Raw genomic sequence first — 22,700 nt, 5'->3', positions numbered from 1 at the left:
CGAAAACCAAAACTAAACTAGGGTTGGTTTACTTTTGCGTTGCGATGAACTTAAATTAAAAAAAAAACAGTTTATTTTAATTCGAGCCTGTATAGAAAGACCCCCGAGATTGACAAACGTTCGTTGAATTTTATAGGAACGAGGCAGCATTCACTTCTGACTTAAAGAGGCCGCCATTTTCTTAACGGGAATAAAAATATCCCGCAGACTCCACTCGGCGAGATAATGAGACGGAAACTCGGCTAAATAGAGAGTATTTCATTCGCGAAATTCGCGGTTTGCTTTCATAAGCGTTTCTATTGTGAACAGTACACTGTCGAGATTTCCCTAATTCCGCCTACTATCGCAGCGCCTGTCCAAAAAAAAACTTAATATTCAAAAGACATCGATCACTTTGTGGACTCGTTTCGTTCGTACGGATTTATTTTTGCACGGTCGGTAACTTTCCGACTCCCGATTTACCGGCTGGAAATTAAAAGTATTTCGACGTCGTGCGAAGATTTCTTTCCGGGTTCTTATCCGTCTCTCTTCGTTCTTTGATCAAAAATTGATTCACCGTCCCGGAGTCCATTTTGGTCTCCACGAAGGCGGGATCGATTTCGCAACGAACGGCGAAAGAAAATGCAGCGGTGCAGCAACGCAGGATTTCCGAGACAAGTAGCGCAATACATAATTACACGGGCATTACCAGCGACATGTTATAACGTCAAATTACGAATTGATCGACCGTCGCTGTGTTCAGCGTTGAGAATAATTCCAACATCGTGTATTATTAAAATATTGTGTGTTCCGTTGCATAATCAGTACATCGAGATATGGTGTTTGAGGCACATTTCAAATGCAGATTAATTAAGCTAGGAATATTAACTCCCCGTCCGTTTGCGCATACGCGAGGAGAGAATTATACGCTTCGACGTACTCGAGAAAGGAATTTCTTGTTATTGAATCATTAATCGCGGGCCATAAAGTTACTGCAAATTATGCTGCATTTTCATTTGACACAGTTCTTGCGTTAATTAACGCACTGCAACTCGGTCATGGACGCCGATCTTAACAGTCGTTAATGTTTCAATAATTTTTTAATTGTTAACTTCACGACTTTTCTTATAGTATACGTACAATCAATTTCACAATATTCACTTCTATTCTTATTGTCTATTTTCTGAGATAAATATGTATTTATAATGAATGATTTATATTTTTTTCTAAAATACTGGACAAAATTTGATACCAACTTCTGGTTAGCCTCCGATGTAAATAGGAAATATATGTATAGCAAAGACGAAAGGAGTGAATCTACAGTTTCCAGTGTCTTAGAACGGTCTAACAACGCGTATTAAAAATAGTTAAACTTTAGACCTGTGCAGTTTCGAAACTACTCATGTTTTCTGCGTAACTGAGCCATCGTTGAAAGCGGTAAACCTTCCCCTTTAAAATGGTTTTTGGTTTTTATCGATACGACTTTCCATTTTTGAGATATCGTAATTTATGTAAAAGGTAATTTTTTAATTCCGCTGTCTCTCGCTTCCCGTCTCGGAAAAGGCTATTAACGCGTATTAAAAATACTAAAAGTTTAGACGCGTGCAGTTCCGAAACTATTAGTGTTTTATTAATTATTGATACATTGTTAGAAGCAGCAAAGCCTCCCCTTTAAAGTGGTTTTTGGTTTTCGTCGATCCGACTTTCCGTTTTCGAGATATCGCAATTTATGTAAATGGTAATCTTTTTAATTCGACTATCTCTGTCGCGCATGCGTGGACCTCTGTCGCGCGTGCGTGGTGCTGACCTACTACACACTGTTTACTATTGTCGCGTGCGTGGGATAAATGAACTCGCGAGCACAACAACGAAACGTAAACAAACCCTATCTCGGAAACTAGGCACCGCATCGACTTGAAATTAAAATCGCTATATCTCCGGAACTAACAAAGCTATCGACTTGTTCGAACGCTCATTTTAAAGGGCATTTCATCCTCTATCCAATGACTATACCAGCTACAATAATTTTTGCTGCCTTCTATGTTTATTTTCACATTTACTGTGACATACCCAAAGAAGATTCAGCAATTCCTACTGATCGTACGACTAGTGTACGATAAAACTGGATGAATTGTTTATTTAATTGAAAATGATTTAAATACAAGATGTTTGCGTAATTACTAGCCAGCACTTTGTCTTAAATAGTTGTTTTCTCTAGAACTAACTACGGTATCGACTTTGATCAAAATTCGTTTTCAAGGGCGTTTTATCTTCTATCTGATGAAAATTGAAAAATTTTTTAACACAAAATAGACGGATATCTTACGAATAAACATCGGAACACAACTTTCTATACGTATAATGCAAAAATTAGGAGTACGTTGCCTGGTAAAAGAGAAAAGAAAGACTGGTCATTTGACCGGTCGCGGTAGGTTCAGTGTTATAATTTTAAATTTCTTTGAATTTCAAACATAACTGTAAATTTGTTTAGTAAATGAAAATACGTCACATTTCGTATTTTCATCGTAACTTATTAACGAAGCATTTATGAATTTTTTGTTACCGTAGCACTCTGGTCTTATTTTTACTTGTATAACACGCTGCTGGAATGTGCACGAAAAAAATGGGGAACACCCTGTAGAAACAAAGAATTTTCGTTAAGCTTAATTCAATCGAGCCGGAATTGAGTCGCTTTCGTCGGTTTAGATTTATAAAACAATTTTCTAACGATAATAAAAATTTTCTTTTCCAGGCGCCCATGTCTCTGCCGCATCCTACGGCGCTGACGTCGATACACGCCTCGCTGCCCCATTTCTTACCCTCGCCGGCACTGGCATCGCCGGTGGGTTCACCCTCGTCCCAGCCGAACATAGCCGTCAGCAATGCACCGTGTTCTACCCTCTTTGTGGCGAACCTTGGCCAATTCGTTTCTGAGCACGAGCTCAAGGACATCTTCAGCAGGTTAGAGAACACCGTACGGTCGAAACGTTTGCGTCGATAGAACCGCGTGCGGGTCCCGTTCGACACGCACGCGACGATCACTGCGCGGAGAATCGACGCGTTCACGCGCCGTGCATCGATGAGAGAACGCGTTCCCTGCGCTTCCAGCGAATGATTTTTTCGTCAACGAGCAGACTCATAAACATAATCCCAAAAATAGCAAACGGACTCGGGAGTGGAGGGATTGAACGCTAGGGGGTGTGTGTGCGTGCAGGTAGCCCGAAACCCGGATACCCACCGTCGGAAAAGCGACGGACTCTCAGCGGAGTCCGATGCATCTCGGGACGATTCGGTGGAATTCGACCCGAGTTATATCGGGCTCCGCCTCGATTCGACGATTTTTTTACGGGGGACCCAAATTGGGACTATCGGAGTTTCTTGGGAATTTTTATCAAACGAGGGTATCGTTTTTACCATTCACTTCGAATCCATACTTTCAGGCCTGTGTTTCGAGAGTGAGTTTTTTTTTTGTAAAAATATTAAAAATTATAGGAGTTATGATGTAAAGACCGGCGAAGTCCTTTAAAATAGAAACGAAAACAGGGATTTTGTACAATATGGATGTGGGAATAATCGAAACTTGAATCGTGCAAAAATATTGAAAATTGAAAATTTGATCGACACTTTATGTTTTTTTTTTTTAGTAGGATAAGAAAATAGTGAAAAACATCGAGTTTTTAAGATCCTAGTTCGAATCTTAAAGACACGTGTGTCGAAAATTCCTGCCAATCGGTCGGCTAGAATTTGAAATATCGTGGCAGGCGTGTAAACGCTTCTTTTGTTAAGAAGACACTTACTTTGTAACTCCTATAATTCTGCATATTTTTATACCAAAATAATTGTGGATACTCTCGGAACACAGAGCTGAAAGTACGGATGCAAACTGAACGAAAACAAACTACCCTCCTCTAACGAAAATTTATAAGAAACCATTGAAAATACTTTGGTTTAAGGAATACCCCCTTAAAGAAAATGCGGTACCATGGGCAAGTAGAATGTGGACAACGTCGAATAATTTTTACTAACACGAGGAGGACATAGTTGGGCATAGTGCGGCAATGATTCTTAAAATGAACCCCAAACGTGATTCGTAAATTGAACATCGTAGCCAGTGAAGCGCGAAAGACGACATGAAGAACAATGCTTGTTTTTCATTCGTTGTTCGCCTCTGCTGCGCGAAAAATGAACGTGCCAACCCCGGAGCGACGTTCATTTTAAGAATCATTACTTGTACATCGAAAATATGTTGATACGCGTCCAAGCGTTTTTATCCCCCGGACCTTAATTTCGGAAACAGTTTTAGAAGTCACGAGCACAGCGGAGTTTTATTTTGTAAAAAAAAAAAAGTCTTCCACTCTATCTGAAGCTATTCACTGTCCAAAAAAGGTATATGAAATTAGTACCCCCGGAATAATAACATTTCGATTTCACAAATAATTAAAGAAAATTTGGGAACTCGTGAATTTCAACGAGGTTACAAACAAAATGTTGGCCATCGAGAGTAGGCGGTACGACGTATTAAAATAGCTAAATGCAGGGTGTTTGGCCACCTCTGGGTAAAATTTTAATGGGGGATTTTCGATGCCAAAGTAAGACGAAAATCAAGAATACCAATTTGTTGATAGAGGCTTCGTTAAAAGGTTATTAACGTTTAAAGTTCCGCTCGTACTGAATTTTTTTTTCGAAAATGCGCAGAATTTCGGGGGTATGTCTATTCACCAGAAATGATTGTAATTGACCCCCGCAACCGAAAATAATTTTTTCAGAACGATTTTAAATTTTTGAATTTAATTGTTAATAACTTTTTAACGAAACCTCCATCGACAAATTGGTATTCTTGATTTTCGTCTTATTTTGGCCTCTAGAATATCCCATTAAAATTTTTCCCATGGGTGATCGAACATCCCTGTATAAATATTATAGTAATTACAATAGAAAAGAATTGTTACAGACTTGAGCGTCTCAACCTCTCCAGTTATGCCTAAAACGCTCGTGTCATGAATACCAGTTTCGCTGGATGACGAAAACGATCGAATGGCGGGCACAATGTCGACTTATTTTCAATGTGGATTCGCTATGTGAAAGCTCGTGTCCTACCCTTGTTAGCCGTAAAACGTCTGACCCCGTACGATTCGCAACTCCTTCCAGGATTGATCTTTCTCTCTCCCGAACTATTATACTACGCGTATTATACTATTAACTAGCCTTTTACACTGCACTTTATATACAGGGTATTCGGTCACTCAGTGTTTACGATTTATTTTTTTTTTTTTACGTAAAAACTACGGTTTTTTTACAGTTGTATCATTGTAGCTGGAGGGAGTCCTGTAGAAACAAAACTATAAGAAAATTATAATCAAATTAGAATCTGAGCATTGGGTTGCCAACGATAAAATAAAAACCGTGTCCCTTATTTTCGATCACTTTTCGATCCTCAAAATTGCAATAAAAATCGAGAAACTTTACAGATGTGCCTTGTGATTCACGCTCTGAGAGAAATAGTTATTCGAAGAGCAAAATTTCTATCCAAAAAATACCGCTCGGTGTTTACGATTTATTTTTTTTACGTAAAAAAGCACTTCGGTTGTATCGTTGTTGGGGAGGGGTCCTGTACAAACAAAGCCATTGACCAATCCTCATAGTGCCCATTCGTCCTCGCGATCTCTCTGCGTTTACGACGCAATTTACTTTCAAGTTTCCTCTTTTCTAAAAATCAATCGGCTCGCCGGGGAACTCGCGCGGAACGAGACACGCGAACGACCCGATATATAAACGTGTAAAAAAGGCAGCAGGGTCCGTCGTGCAGCAAGTTCCAACGAAATCGTAAAGCGACAAAGTTCTCTGAAATTGTTGGAACTCAATTCCATCCACGGACTCTCTTTCGCCGGAGTAACGAGAATCTCGGTCCCTCGGCCGTTCATTCTTTTCCTTTCTTCCCTCCGCGAGGACATCGAATTACGAAAATATAATATTTCGCGGGACGCTTAAAGTCACGAGAACGTGATATTTCGCTCCTCCGAGGGCTGTTAAACGCGAACCTAATTTAACGGGGAAGGAAGAGACGAACGGTCGGGTCAGCCCCAAACTAGACCTGAGATAGATAGAGAGAGAGAGAGTGATAGGCGGAAATACGAAATTTCCTTCGGATACAGGAGAGATGGCTACGGTTTGACGATAACGTATCGTGCATCTTGATGCACGTAAACGCGCGGGACCCCGAAAATTGTAGAGGTTAGTCGCGCGCGTGCGTACGTGTGTAATTAACTCGAGCAGCTGCTTGCGAATTCATACGTAGAGCCCGGAGGTTTTGCGGCGTAACGAGATTCCGCGGACTAATTACGGCTCGGGGAAGTAGGACTTAGGGTACAGTCCGACGAATTAGCGGGTACGGTCGCGCAACGGTTCGATTTTCCCTTGATTCGCCGCGCTGGGCCCCGCCATAGACGAGGTATACGAGTGGATCTTACCGCCTTGTGTGGTATCTCACCCTCGCGGTCCAATCTGACTGCTATAAGGACCTGAGAGAAAATTCCCGGGTGATTTTAGCGTTCTCTTCTCATGGATAGCGGTCAAAAGTTAACTCTGTGGTGCTGCTTCGCTGGGGCGGTTAGGATCTCCTGAGAATCGTAGGAGGACAGAAATGGAAAAGAGGAGGCATGCTGGTGGACTCGTCAGTAAGGCTTTCTAGCAGGCCCTGCCTTAGACGACTGGAATATTGGGAAGTCGTTCGAGATGTGTACAGGGTGGCCACGCAATTGTTTCAAGTCATAACTCCGTTATTATTGCATTTACGAAAAAATGCCAAAGGAGAAAGATAAATGGTTCGAAGAGCACTACTTTTGTAGGCCCTCAAATTTTGTTTAGATGCAGCAGTGCATGGGCAATTAACAATTGCATCGTTTCTTTAAATTCGAGGAAGAAGTAGTTGATTCTAATAGTCTCCGGCAATAGTGAATGTATTTCGCTGAAATTTATTTACGAAGTAGAGCTCGTGAATACCTACAAAAAAGTATTGAACAACATTTGCGTAGAACGTAAAACAAATTTTCAAGAAATATTTACAGGGGCATTTTTCGGCGAAATTAAAAAAAATATTCAAATCATTTTGAAAATATTATGTTTCGTTGCAGAGATCAATAATAATCATTTTTGGTGGATACACATATCCCCGAAATCCTGCACACTTTCGAGAAAAAAATTGGAGTTGATATGAAATTTTTCGACAAAATTAAAGAATTTCGAATCGATCTGGAAAAAATATTTTCAGTTGCAACGGTCAATTGCAATCATTTTTTGCCAATAGACATCCACCCGAATTCCTGCTCGGTTTCGAGAAAAAAGTTCGAGTATGTGCCGAAATTTTTCGGTGAAATTAAAACATGTCAAATCATTCTGGAAAAAATATTTTCAGTTGCAGGGGTCAATTGCAAGCATTTTTTGTCAAAATACATACCCCCGAGTTCCTACGCAGTTTCGAGAAAAAAATTCTTTACCGAAAATATGCTGCGTGGCCAGAAACGTTTACGAAGAAATATGTGATTTCTTCTACAGTGTAATATTGTTGTTTAATTCAATCATACAACCCATTGCCCTGCAATACCAATATGTTCATTTCTGTAACCTGTTGGCAACGTTACGAGTGACACGAAGAAAATGATAATGGGGCTTTAGAGTCTCAGAGAAATGGGCCAAAAAAAAATACATTGGATCTAAGATCTACTCGTATACCTCGTCTGTGAGTTTCTAACCGAAGTGAGAAGAAAATCCTGACCGAGAGGAGACGCGAATCGAGCCCATTTAATACCGGAAAGTGGTTGGTCGAGGGCGAGGAGTCGTTCTTGGCGGAAAGTTCGACGGTTCCGTTCGCGGGATCGTTTCAGCGGCGAGCGCAAAGAGGAAATCGATAACGAGACCGTTGCGTCAGACACGGACAGCCGACGTCATATCCAGTTCATTCATCGCGATATAAGAAACTTTGACCTGTATGCTCCGCGAACTCAATGGCGCGTCGACTCCGTTGCCGACCCCGCGACACGATTCCACCCGCTAACCGTTTCCAGTTTTATTTCTAGCGAGCACCGACGACGCGACATCGCGCGTCGCTCGATTCGGCCCAAACCGAGGTCGTCGGGGAACTTTTTCGATATCCTGTGGGGCGCGATTGCATCCGAAACTTGACGATACCCATTCCGTCCTAAATAACCGTGGTATTGGCCAGTTTTGGAGAAAATTTAATAAACGATCACGATCGAAGTCGATGATCGATAGTCACGTGTGACGATTATCGCTTACTTCGATCGTTAATCGCTCGCGACTAGCGTAGAACGATGATGGTTGTAACACTTGAATTTTAGAATAAGATCGCATTATTTTGGCCTCGAGAATCCCCCATTAAATTTTCTCCATGTAGATGACGAACACCCTGTATAATGTTCTAAGATGGATCGAGGATCGTTTTAAGTATTGAATCGAAAATTGAATCGACGATCGCGGTTGAAGTCGATAATCGATAGTCACGTGGGACGATTATCGCTTACCTCGATCGTTAATCGCTCGCGACGATTGCGACTAGTACAGACCGATGATGGTTGTAACACTTGAATTTTAGAACAAGATTACATAAAAGACATTGCACTTACGCGATAGGGCTTGTACGAATGTGTTACGTACTTATTTGGAATTATTGAATTGCAGCTATTTTGTCTTATGTTAACGAATATCTGAGTTATTAACACTAAACCTACCGTGGCCGGCCAAACGACCGTTTTTTAAATTTCGTTTAGAATTTCTGACACAGAATATTATTTTAACGCCATTTAACCTCTTCAGGGACGATTTTTTATTTCTTATTTTTATATGGTCCATTTATTATTAACACTGACTAAAATTGTACTAAACGTCCACATATGTGCCTAAGGGCGTGAAGAGGTTAACTTCACGACTTTTCTTATAGTATACGTACAATGATTTTCACAATATTCACTTCTATTCTTATTGTCTATTTTCTGAGATAAATATGTATTTATAATGAATGATTTATATTTTTTCTAAAATACTGGACAAAATTTGATACCAACTTTTGGTTAGCCTCCGATGTAAATAGGAAATATATGTATAGCAAAGACGAAAGGAGTGAATCTACAGTTTCCAGTGTCTTAGAACAGTCTAACAACACGTATTAAAAATAGTTAAACTTTAGACCTGTGCAGTTTCGAAACTGCTCATGTTTTCTGCGTAACTGAGCCATCGTTGAAAGCGGTAAACCTTCCCCTTTAAAATGGTTTTTGGTTTTTGTCGATCCGACTTTCCATTTTTGAGATATCGCAATTTATGTAAAAGGTAATTTTTTAATTCCGCTGTCTCTCGATTCCCGTCTCGGAAAACGCTATTAACGCGTATTAAATATACTAAAAGTTTAGATGCGTGCAGTTCCGAAACTATTAGTGTTTTATTAATTATTGATACATTGTTAGAAGCAGCAAAGCCTCCCCTTTAAAGTGGTTTTTGGTTTTCGTCGATCCGACTTTCCGTTTTCGAGATATCGCAATTTATGTAAACGGTAATCTTTTTAATTCGACTATCTCTGTCGCGCATGCGTGGACCTCGTTGTCGCGCGTGCGTGGTGCTGACCTACTACACACTGTTTACTATTGTCGCGTGCGCGGGATAAATGAACTCGCGAGCACAACAACGAAACGTAAACAAACCCTATCTCCGAAACTAGCCACCGCATCGACTTGAAATTAAAATCGCTATATCTCCGGAACTAACAAATCTATCGACTTGTTCGAACGCTCATTTTAAAGGGCATTTCATCCTCTATCCAATGACTATACCAGCTACAATAATTTTTGCTGCCTTCTATGTTTATTTTCACATTTACTGTGACATACCCAAAGAAGATTCAGCAATTCCTACTGATCGTACGACTAGTGTACGATAAAACTGGATGAATTGTTTATTTAATTGAAAATGATTTAAATACAAGATGTTTGCGTAATTACTAGCCAGCACTTTGTCTTAAATAGTTGTTTTCTCTAGAACTAACTACGGTATCGACTTTGATCAAAATTCGTTTTCGAGGGCGTTTTATCTTCTATCCGATGAAAATTAAAAAATTTTTTAACACAAAATAGAAGGATATCTTACGAATAAATATCAAAACGAAAAGTGTTCCAAATATCATTTTACATTATATGTATACTTGAAACTTGTGTTAATATTTATTATAAATTTTGAGAAATTTACAATGTTACAACCGCCCCCGTGTTACAATCGTCATCGATCTAATCTACTTTGATCGTTCACGAGGATTGATGATTGATAAACAAATACTACATAGGAACCGTGGTATTGGCCAGTCTTGGAAAAAATTGAATCGAGTTGACGATTGAAATCAATAGTCGATAATGAATAATCGCGTATGACTATTGTCGTTTGCTTCAATCGTTAATCGCTCGCGACGATTATGATCACATTGATTGTTGATCGTACACGATGATTGATGATCGATAAACGAATACTAGTTAATCGTTAACGATTAAGGTAATCGTTCGCGACGATTGACGATTAAAGTAATCGTTAGTCGGCAGTGCTCATTATCGATTAAACTTAATCAATTATCTTCGACGAATAATAACGTAAATGTTAGTTGTTCAAGCGATTTGAAAGAAAAATATCAAACATTAATATTGATTTTACTATGAAATCTGTAATTTTTAAAGAAACAAATGAAACTCGGAAATGAAACAAATCTTTCGATTAGAATTGGAAATTACAATTTACGTTTTATTATTACATTTTTAAAACACAAACGTTATTTTGTTTAAAAAAAAAATAATGAATAATTTTAGAAATAACAAATTTGTCTCAACATCTTTCATTAAAAGACGTTACAAATTTCTATGTCGCTATTATAAACCCATTACGATTCAATGGAGAAAAATAATTGTTATGACATAATGCAATTTATTGATAGTTCCTATATCCAATAGATGTATGTCTATGTACTTATAACTTGAAAGGTACAGGTGTCAAACAGGTTTCCAGAAAAAATTCTCTTTTATACATTCTTTGGCGAAAAATAAGACGAAAATTGTATTCTTTGTTTCAATTAACCATAATTTTAGTCGAACGCTATACTTGAATCGTCGATCATCGTAAAGGATTAACATTTTCGTTAGCATGTAATAAAACCGAATCTCGTGAGAAATAAAATACAACGATCTCCATTATGTTTCTCGCGGATAATATTCACCATCGACGTAAACTAGATTAAGGAGAAAAAAGGATCGATCCTGGAAGGAGTATCGATCCGTATTGGGTAAAATATTTTCTTAAGTCTCGCGCTGTCTACATTCTACATTTGATACCGCATTACTCTTAACGCGGGACTAAACTCTTTTTCTCCTGCAACACCGTCAACGTTATTTTACCACATGTTTGTATATCTTGAATGAGTTTGTGTCGTATAGTCAGTCACAAAAGTTTCACGTCCATTCTAACGAATTTGCAATAGCAGAGATAGCACGAGAGTTTCCGTAAAAACGACGATATTTATTTACTTGTTTATTTTAAAACGGACACACAAGCATCATAATTCGATTAAATATTAAAAGAATCGTTCTTGTCGTTATGTTTTCTTCGCCCTCCCTTATAAATTTAAACAGTCGCTTCCTATGACTGTATACATTCTTAGTTTACTTTTGGTTTTTCAGACTCTATTAGATGGATGTATGCGGACTTGTGTGACTGGCTGTAGGTCGCTGAACTTGACTTAAAAGCGACTGCCACCCTATACGGTAAAAATTATAACATTCCGTACTATAAAAACCACAACCAAATTGACCATGAAATCTCTTCAACTAACAGGAAACATCAGCCAATCGACGCTTTCCCATTTTTATGAAACTCGATGCACAGATATTGCATCGAAATACGAGGTGGAAGAGAAAGTATCGAATGTGACGAGTTCTGATTCTTAACGAGCAATCAAATTCAAATAAGAAATCATCGTGTCATACGCGACTACATTTTCTGCTCGAGCCTTGCGATTGTTCATCAAACACAAAACATTTTTCACGTTTAACGTTACTTTCAAGACACTTGACCGAATATTTCGTCTGCATCTTTAATGGCAGCTTTTTACCTATCTGTTGTTTCAAGTTTCACAAAAATCGAAGATCGTCAATTGGGTGATGTTCCTTGTAAGTCGTAATCCGATCAGGCATCGTTCCTACAAAATTAGCCCATATATCCTCGAGCTTCGGAAACAATCGCATCGCGAGAACTGCCCCTGTGCGTACAACGCAGAAACGTCGGTTTCGTAGAAAAATAAAGGTCTCGATGATCTGAAAACAAAGCAAAGTACTCGAACGCGCGAGAGGCACTGCGCGCGGCGAAGATGACTCGTTTATCAGAATAATCCTCCTAGATTACGTTTAGTTGTTTTTTCCCCGAGCGTATCCAGGCCACGGTGCAATGAACTGGAAACGACGAATTTACCGTACGCCGCTCTGGAAACAATTACGCGGCTAGAAATTTAAAAGAACGATATAGGTCACCGGCGAATCAACCACATTTCCTCTCTGCGCAACGTTCTAACGCGTCCTTAACATTCGCGTTTTAAGGGTCGATCGAGTACACGCGTTCTTAATGTCAAGTATCAAATAGAGGACATAGACGCAACGATTTACAAAACGACGGTCGTAGTTACGATAATAATCGTTCCAAGAGCATTCGTAGAGATTCGTCGAGAAAAGCGACGAATTTGAGACAACTCAACAGAATTTCGAGCCTAAATTTTAAACTACTTCCCTTCTAATAATCATATTACCATCTAACAGGGGATGACACGTTGTATGAGAACCTTACACGCTTTTCGATTATGGTTAAATCGTTACCTTTGCAACCGCGTACAAAGTTCAGTGGATAGGTAGAGAAAATAGGTATGAATGAAATTTTATCAAAGTACTATTATGCACTTAAGTTTTGTGTATCTCTATGATACATACATTATTTAGAGAATAATTGAAATTAATGTTTACATTTGCATTGAAACAAGGTATACTGAAATAGGTGAACAAAATGTAAACAAAGAATAGTAGTGTACTAGTGTTCCTTTCTATAGAAATTTTTCTAGAATGTCGGTGAGAAAAGAATTTTCAAATCGAATTCGTAATTTGATCGTAGCAAGCTGTTGAAATAAATTAAGTCAGGGCCCCCTACCAGGTCTCGAAATACGAGGGTCGTTCAATAAGCCCTTAGAAAAGGATAGAAGTTCAAATTGTTTTAGGTAGATTTTTTTCTACATTTCAACATAATCTCTATACACTTTTCCAAACGTTTCTCCAACTTTGTTAAGACATCTAAAAAGTACGATCTCGGAAGATCCTCAAAATAGGCATCTGTTTGGGCGGTGACCCCCTCGTTCGACGCGAAACGTTGCTCGCCGAGCCATTTTTTAAAGTTTGGAGATAAAAAAGAGTCACTGGGGAGGAAATCCGGCGAATAATTCGAACATTAAACTCCATGATCTTGGCCATCGAAACTGCACAGATGTGCACCCGTGTCCAGTGTCCATTGAGTCACGATGCTTGCCAAAACGAAACCATTTTCGACTAATCGAACGACCCTCGTATCAACATCGAGCGCTTCGTACTAACAGCACCGCCTCCAAAATACAACATCACTAACATCCGCTAATCATTTTGCCACCAGTTCGTAGCTCGTAGCCGTAAGACGCACCTTTATGCTAGTAAACCCTGAATCAGTACCACTAATCGAGATACCAGCGGCGTCGTTAACGCCCCGGACACGCTGGCTGGCGCTAGGTGTCGCACGAAAAGCCCGTAAAAACCGCGGTGACGATCGACTCGAGTTGCTTCACGTCGGATAAAACGAGAATCGGAACAAAGAAACGATAAAGAGGGGCGAAAGTTTCCGTGGACTGTATCGCGACGCGGTTACGCGGGTCGCCTGACGGAGTCGCGGTAAATCAACCGTAATCGATATCGATATTCCCGATTAATGGCATCGTAATTCGTGCACGACACGAACCAGTCGAAATCTTTCTCGGCGATCGGGCTGGATTCGACGCAGTCGATATCGATGCGCTCACGTTACAGAGAGAAAGAGATATCGGGTCTCCTGTAAGGAATTGCGAGTCGTATTGGGCCGGATCCTTTTAATCAGACCTCGTCAAGCCGAAGAAAAATTGCTCGACGTTATCCAGGTTCCCTTCAACTCGACACTGATAATTCTTTTTCTCGTACCGATCAACCTTTGCATATTGCCCTTCAACGATCGCGATAAAGAGTTTCTTCTCGAGTTCGTGGAGGCTCCGGTTCGAGGTCTGATAGTTTTTGGAAGTTCTTACATAGCCCACAGGGTGATCTGTGCCACTTGTGCACCCCTGTAACTTCCAAAGTATGCGTCGATCAAAGAAATTTTGTGTAAAGAAGTATACATGGTTCGAAGGGCACACTGTGTAGTGTATTCGTGTTGTTCGTAGGTGTATGCGTTTCGGGTAATTTTCTTTCTCTAAATGTAGCGCTATACTTTTTATACCAAAATATGGAATAGTATCACTTTATTTCTTGACAATTTTCTTCGCGTAATATCAAATTGGAGACTCAGCTTTATCACAGATTTCTACGGGACAGTGAAAATTGTCAAAAAATAAAGCGAAATTATTCCGTTTAAAAAACCAATTTGACATTCGAATCTCCCAAACGCCTGCACCTATAAGCAAAACATGTACTACATAGTGTACCCCTTCAAATCGTGAATCTTTTTTTAGCATACTTTGGAAGTTACAGAGGTGCACAAGTTGCACAGGCTTAAAAAAAAAAAAACAGAAGATCTCAAACCAGAGCCTCCAAGCCCTGACGATGCCAAACTGCAAAGTTTGCAAAACGGACGAGCACCGAGAAGAAACTCAAGCCGCGAAAGCCTTAAATCCGAAAGAGTTTCTTGTTCGTGCAACACCTGGTGCCCCTTTGCTGATCGAGCAGCGTCACCATCGCCGAGCAATAACACCCAACCCAGCCACCCCTTCTCTTACCAGAGTACCGTCTGTCATAACTAACTAGAGCACGTATTGTACGCTTCTCTTATTTATGCACAGTTTTCATGGTTTCTCCCGGCTTCGTATGCACACGGGGGGAGGGTCGCCAGTGGCCTTTGTCGAATATCAAGACGTTCGCTACGCGGCCCAGGCGATGGCCACTCTCCAAGGATCCTTTCTCCTCTCCTCCGACCGGGGAGCGATACGAATCGAATATGCAAAGTCAAAAATGGCCGAGGTGGGCTTTACAAATCTCTGGATCGAAGTAGGTTTCATTTTATGCTACGCTAGCTGCTACCTACGCGCGAACATCCGACGACGAAAACACAGCACCCGGTGCCACCCTCCCTCCCTCCCTGCCCTCTCATTTTCATTTCGCCATCCATGCCCCGTCGTTCCACAGAGTTGGGCACATCTTTACGTCCTCGTTTCCAATTTTCTACGATTCTTCTTTCAAACGCTGCATCCTTTGTTTATAATTCAACGTCCATGCAACCTCGAGCATCGTGAACAAAGAATTCTCCGATCATCGTATCACGCGGTCGAAAGGACGAAAAATACACAAACGCTATCCAGACAATTGTTCCGATAAAAAAAAAGAGTCGTTGCGAGTTGTTCGAACAGTGCCCAACTCTGATCTTCGATAGTCTCGTTCCGTTCCTAAGCGTTTCACCCCTTCGAACGGGCGGACTCGCGATGAACGTCGATTCCCCGATCCACGATGAAATCAATTTCGAAACACCGCGGCGATCCCAACGAGACTGGTAGATGAATCCTGAGCGCAGGTGCCCTGGGTTTTCGTCGTCAGACGCCGCAGATGTACCGCAGGGAGCTGGATAGAATGCCCCTGGGATCTTATCGATACACTTTTGACGCCTTCCTATCGCTTATCTATTGAGTCAGGCCTCGACCTGTCACGGTTCGTTCCTTTTCGCGCCGTCGGACCGCTGGCCGACGTTTTCGAGCGTTCACCTCACCGCACTTCCGGCGCGTCTCAGGGGCATTTACCACGTTCTCCCAAAACGGCAAAGTGGCCCCAGCGGGACACCCAGCCAATTATCTCGCTGTCCGGTTTCAATCGATCGACTGCAAGGCGTCGATGCTGGGACCACTTGGCGTCGACGGTGTCAGTTGCCAATTTGTCGCTAATCGCCAATAATGGATCGTGCAACCTACCGATCCATACTTTCTGCTCCTCGTTTCGTCTCTCTATCTTTTCTGTTTCGCTTATCCCTTCGCGATCGGTCCAGCGTTACGAAAGTAATTCGATCAACGCCACGGTGATTCGTTCCTTCCGTTTTCGTTATTCCCCGCCGCCTAAAAGTACAACGACGCCTTGGAAATTGGCCAGTTGTATATTTACGTTTTCGAAATCCGTGAGATATAGACGCGTCATGGTGCGTCTTCGAGAAGATCGCGCGTAATTTCATGGGATATCCAAGGCATTATCGTACATCCGGCATCCACACATTCCTCTTTCGTTTCCCGTTGTTCGGTTCTGCTCGTTCTACCCTGTCGCCTTCGTTGCATCCCCGACGTACCGTCTATTCTTAATTTTTTCCCCTTTCTTTTATTACCTCTGAACGTGACTCTCGATATGTGTATTTGATTCGAGCACCCTTGCACCAAACCTGCCGCGCTTTTCCTTAGAGACCGTATCGTCAGCGACGAGCTTTCGGGGGAACGTCGGGCAGCTGCGGCAAACACAAAACAAACTAGCAGGATAGTGAAACTTCTGTGCGAAATGCCGAATGCCGTCGAATAGGTTGATACCGGGTAAAAAGAGACTTTCGAGACCATTTGGCACCGAGTTGTTAGGTAATTGCTAGTGTGACGTACGTTTTCCATTGTTTTCTAATTAAATAGCTTCGTGAAGAATTCTTCGACCAGATACTTGTTTCACCCTCGAGCAAACGACAGCGAGAGCATCGGAATCTAATTATCGATCGAACTTGAAGAATCTGCCCACTTTTTAAAGGTTCTAGTCGTGATAGCATTATTCTGTAAATATACCCGAATTTCAAAGAATTTACTTTCGAAACATCTTTCGAGCTGTTTGACGTAATATCTCGAGAATCGATAAACCGATTAAAATCTGAAATATCTAATTTTTAAGAGAGTATTGCTGTCCAGTCTGCCATTTTTTAGGCCTTCTCTGTGATTTTCTTTTTAACAGGTAGGCTATTCCGTACTGAGATTTCGCAGATATATTTATTCATCTTATAAGCATCTACAGTATTTTTTTCATCAGAAAGTATTAAAAATTGCGGGAGTTAGAACTTCTTGTTTAATGGTTATTCTGAAAATGGTACTCCACTGGCTTCCACGAGGGAGCTAAAGTATCTTCATTAGGAAGGGTACAGTTATACCAAAAACTAGGAACAAGTCAAAGTCTCGATAAATAAAGGAATGGCGACACTTCGAGTTTCGTATTTCTATTTTTTAACCTTTCTTTCGGCTTTAGCATATTTAAAAAAATAGTAAAACTCAATAGTTTTTTAAATCTCTAGTTTCAACGATAAAGGCGGCACTCCTGAATATTAAATCCAAATTTGAAGTTAATCGGTCTACTAGATCTTCAGATATCATGGAAACCGATTTAAAAAAAACGCATGTAAACAAGGAGTTTGTGACTCCCACAATTTTTAATATTTTTTTATGAATAAATATATCTGCAAAATCTCAGTACAAAGGAGTCTACCTATCGTTAAAAAAAAAATCATAAAAATCATAAAAGAATCATTAAGGCTCCAAAGTAGGCAGACCCTTTAAGATGAAACGGTGCAACAAAGATAAACGTAGCACAAGATTTTTCAAGCAACTAAAGTAACTTATAATCGAAGGATCATCGACATCATACAGTGAATTTTTCTAATGTTTTACCCTCGTTGATAAAGCATTTCTTATTCAGTTTAGTACTTATATGCTCTCTAAGTCTTCAACCCTCTTCCCAACGCCAGTAGAACTCCTATTAATCGTCAGATATCTAACTTTCGGACGCACCCAATCTTGCTTCAACAAGTAACACACAGGGTGTTCGGCCACACTTGGGAAAAATTTTAACGGGGGATTCCAGAGGCCAAAATAAGGCGAAAATCAAGAATATAAATTTCTTGACTGAGGCCTCGTTAAAAAGTTATTAACAATAAAATTCAAAAATTTCAAATCATTCTGGAAAAATTATTTTCAGTTGCGGGGATCAATTACGATCAGTTTTTGTGAATACACATACCTCCGAAATCCTACCCACTTTTGAGGAAAAAAATCGTGTATGTGCTGGTATTTCTCGACAAAAAAAATTTATCAAACCGTTCTAAAAAAAATATTTTCAGTTGCAGGGGTCAGTTACAAGCATTTTTGGTCAAAAGACATACTCCCGAAATCCTACTCAGTTTCGAGAAAAAAATTGGAGTAGATATGAAATTTTTCAGCGAAATTAAAAACAATGAAATCATTCTGGAAAAATTATTTTTAGCTGCGGGGGTCAATTACAATCACTTTTCGTGAATAGACATACCCCCGAAATCGTACTCAGTTTCGAGAAAAAAATTCGAGTAAGTGCCGAAATTTTTCGGTGAAAAAAAAAATTTCAAATCGTTCTAGAAAAAATATTTTCAGTTGCAGGGGTCAGTTACAAGCATTTTTGGTCAAAAGACATACCCCCGAAATCCTACTCAGTTTCGAGAAAAAAATTCCATAAGGTATGACATTTTTCGACAAAATTAAAAAATTTCAAATCTATCTGGAAAAATTATTTTCGGTTGTGGGGGCCAATTACAATAATTTTTGGTCATTAGACATGCCCCGAAATCCTGCGCATTTTCGAGAAAAAAATTCAGTACGGGTGAAACTTTAAACGTTAATAACTTTTTAACGAAGCCTCCATCAACAAATTGGTATTCTTGATTTTCGTCGTATTTTGGCCTCTAGAATGCCCCATTAAAATTTTTCCCAGGGGTGGCCGAACACCCTGCATAGTAGACTCCCGGTTATCCGGCCTTGTTTTAACCGGTCACAATTTTCATTGGATGAGAACATTCGATCGGCAAAAAGATCATTGACACACCATCTAAATGTACTTTCTACCGTATTGGTTGTTCCTTAAACGGTCTTTCGTTAATTTGATCTGATCCGTACAACCACTAAAATGTTCACCACCAGTAAGTGTACAATCTGTATATTGTATCAATCTTACGCGCATGTTTTGTTCATTGACAATTGACTAACGATAATATATTAATATGCGTATATGTATATTTTGAATATTGACATAGAGGTCGGTTAAGCAGGAGTCTAGCGTACCATCGAACATTTGGCCAATTTAAATGACCCACGAAGAACAATTATCAAAGATATAAACAATCGTCGAATTAAAGATGTAAGCTGTAGAATGCACAGCGAACGATTCGATCGGAAAGTAATACAGTGTTGCTGAGAAATAGGCTAGATTGCCCGACCTTCCCCTCCCAAAAGATTCGAGGATCGACAGATTCCGCTTGGGGCTGGGCAGCGGGTCGAAACGCATCGTCACTAATTCATTTCACTTTATAACGGAGACGCCTTGGCGACGCGACGCCAAGACGGACGTGGCTGCTGAAGGAATACCCGATATGTATTAGAACGCTTTCTTTTTTTTTTTCTCTCTCTGCTCCGCCGTGAATAAATCGTCGCGTCGCGACCGTTCTGTATTTTCTTTCATTCCTTCTCCACGACCAAGGATCCCCGAAAGCCCGTGAAAGAGAGCTTTTCAGTCCGGACGCAGCCACGGCCTAATGAGGTACGTAAATTACTCAATGGCAAGGCGTCTCTTCTCCTCCGGCCGTGGGAAGAACCTCGTTCGAGAAAGGGACAAATGTAGGTTGTCTCTTCATCCATCCTTGGACAATGGCGGATTTATTAACGCGCTTTTCTCGCCGCGAACGGCACCGGTAGCTCGCGGTCAATTGCAACAAAATAAATGAATAAAGAGGTGGACGTTCGATGTTCGCTTATTATCGTTGCCGCGGTTGGACAGTGTTTCGGCGCGTTCTACGCCTCGAGGAGAACGATCTATGATAATCACGAACCCGAAAATGATTCATTATCGAGATACAGCCGATTTACGTTTCAGCGTGGACGAGGTTTAAATGATACACGATGCATTAATTAGATCCGGTTTTACGAGGTTTACGGGGCTCGGATCACGCTACATCTTCCTCGGGATGACGTAGAGCATGTAACAGGTCACACACGTCGCTTTTAAATAGCAATAATTTAAAATTTAATTTATAATTTAATTTTTTTAAATTGAATTATCAGCCCTCCGAATGAAATGTTACTTTTCATTTGAAGGCAGTTGAAAAATTGAAGGTCACCATCGTTTCTCGAAAAATATTGTAAATGTGCTAGATCGATATATAGATTGTCCTATTGGTCGTAAGAAACTGCGAAACTTTTTTACCTTTGATGTTCTGTTCATTGGAATTGTTTTAAAAAAGAATCGCTGACTAGTAATGGCGCGAACACCCTGTATAGATAGCTTCGTACCATATATGTACATATTATTGAGTGTTGTCAAAAATTTAAAAAAACTGTTAAAGTATTTTTTATTATACAGGGTGTTCGGTCACCTCTGGGAAAAATTTTAATAAGAGATTCTAGAGGCCGGAATAAGACACTGAGAAGTGATTAAAAAATTCAAATTAAAAAGTTTCAAATCGTTCACGGAAAAATTCGGGCGCATCCCCTGTGTTTATATTCATCGCGTTCAATTCACTCTCGGGCAACATTGTTCCTCGAACAGCGTTTTATTTTTTTCTCCGCTCGACCGTGTCGTTGGGATCGCTCGAGTTCCATGGATTTGCCCATTATTCCGAAAATCGTCGACCAACGATAATCGATGACGCGCTACGAGCCGGAGAGTGGCAATGAATATCGCGCGGCTAGAGACGAACGCGAACGTTTCACCGAACAATCCTCGTTCTCGTTAACGTTGAACAACAGAAAACAAAGGGTTCTCGAATCGAGTCGGACGGAAAAAAAAAAAAAAAAAGATAAAAGAAAATTGTAACCAACGCCACGTGAGATCCGTCGACCCGTTTTAATCGACTCGTTCGCTTTTCCAGGGATCAAAGAGAGAAGAAAACCGGCAACCTTAAGATCGACATCAACGGCATGTAAGAGAACCGAGGGAAGATCGAACGTGCTTGTACCCTGCTGAGAGAGGGGGGAGGAACCGAGGGAGGGGGAGGGGAGGGTGACGAAAACGAGAATTCGAATACCAGCGACGACAACCGACAATTTCTGGAGCAGTCTGGCCACTTTCTCCGGGGAAATCGTTGGGCGGATGGCTCGGAGGGTCCAAGAGGAAGGCAAGAGTGTACAGAGGCGAGGGGAGGGGGGCTGGGGTAGAAGCACGTACAGACACACGCGATACACGTACACAGAGGGGATATTAAAAAAAGAGAGAGAAAAAAAAAATAAACGAGAAACGTCACGAATTACATGGGTGGCGAGGGGCGCGTGTCCGGCCTTGCCCCGGAAGACGAGCACCGTTTAGGGCAAATTCTGTAAATTCAACGGCGCGACGGCTGTTTTTAGTATTCGCGACTCGCGGGGGGCCCAATAATCGCGTATAATGATAATTCCTAGGTATATATATTTTTTAACGAACTTAACTTATCGATTCGTAGCCGTCTATTTACCATTGTCTATTTATTTTCCACCGAGTCTGGATTTTGCGATCGACGACGACGATCAACCGAGAAACGGGGGCGCGGCGAGCGACGCAACAGGAGGAAGGGGGGAGTGTGGCGAGAGTCGGCGTCGGCGTCGGCGTCGAGATGCATCGCGAACGTTCCCCGATTCGCGAGCGACGCGATTTCGACACTAACCGCGACACGATTTCGTTTCGTACCGCGTTTATTATACACATGTAAAGCAGTAAGGCACTCTTCAAGTCACACGCGCACGTCTATATGTAACACTTGTTCACACACGTAACCACACTCCACAGTCGCGGAACATTCTTCTAGGAACGTCGAGCCCCGCGCCGTTCTCGAACGAATCCGTCGCCCGGGTTTTTAATAAGAAACGGAGACGAGGATGCATATCGTGGTCGGGATCGAGGCGGTTCAGGTTTCGTACTGCTTCGAACAATCGAGACTGGAAACGCGCGACCGAACCCTGAAACGCCTCTATTAATTCCGGGAGAGCATAATTCGATAGGGGGAGGCGAGCGAAGCCACGATTGATAGCGGCGATGGTGTCCGCCGCGGAGACAGGCGCGGTGGCTCGTAGACGAAAATTGCGTAATATAGAGACGAAAGAGACGAAAGACGAGTACATCAAGCTTAATACCAAAGGTGCCCTAAGAAGCGTGTATTTATGTTTTATCATTGGCGCGTCGCGTAAACGGCGAGCATACACATTTAAATTACGTATCTTGTTAAGGAGAGTCTAATATCCTAAACGAGAAATGGCAGTGAATGTTAGAGAGAGGAACAAAAAAAAAAGTAAAAAAAATAGCAACATGAGAGACAGAGTGTGTGAGTGCGTGTGTGCGTGTGCGTGACAGATCGCGAGAAAGAGAGGGAAGAAACAAAAAAAAAAAATCGATTACTACGTAATAATCTTATACATATACATAAACGAACGCGAACATATCATAGGATTA

At 41.0% G+C, this 22,700-nt stretch overlaps 1 protein-coding gene across 2 annotated transcripts in view; it reads left to right on the top strand.

Moving 5' to 3' along the window:
* The window catches only part of LOC122402766 (protein couch potato-like), a 184,307-nt gene extending 162,091 nt beyond the window's left edge, over positions 1-22,216 (top strand). The window contains exons 7-9 of one of the 2 annotated variants that reach the window (XM_043405830.1): positions 2,732-2,940; positions 15,107-15,311; positions 21,151-21,183. In XM_043405830.1, the coding sequence (XP_043261765.1) occupies positions 2,732-2,940; positions 15,107-15,311; positions 21,151-21,183 (447 nt within the window). Of the gene's footprint in view, positions 1-2,731; positions 2,941-15,106; positions 15,312-21,150 lie in introns of both variants that reach the window. The other variant, XM_043405831.1, reaches the window with a different exon arrangement.
* Positions 22,217-22,700: the final 484 nt, after the last annotated feature.

This window comes from Colletes gigas, unplaced genomic scaffold (genome assembly GCF_013123115.1).
Source record: "Colletes gigas isolate AHSC1104 unplaced genomic scaffold, ASM1312311v1 Colletes_gigas_Sc00039, whole genome shotgun sequence".
NCBI classification, from domain to species: Eukaryota; Metazoa; Arthropoda; class Insecta; order Hymenoptera; family Colletidae; genus Colletes; species Colletes gigas.
This window is presented reverse-complemented; position numbering and strand designations above follow the sequence as displayed.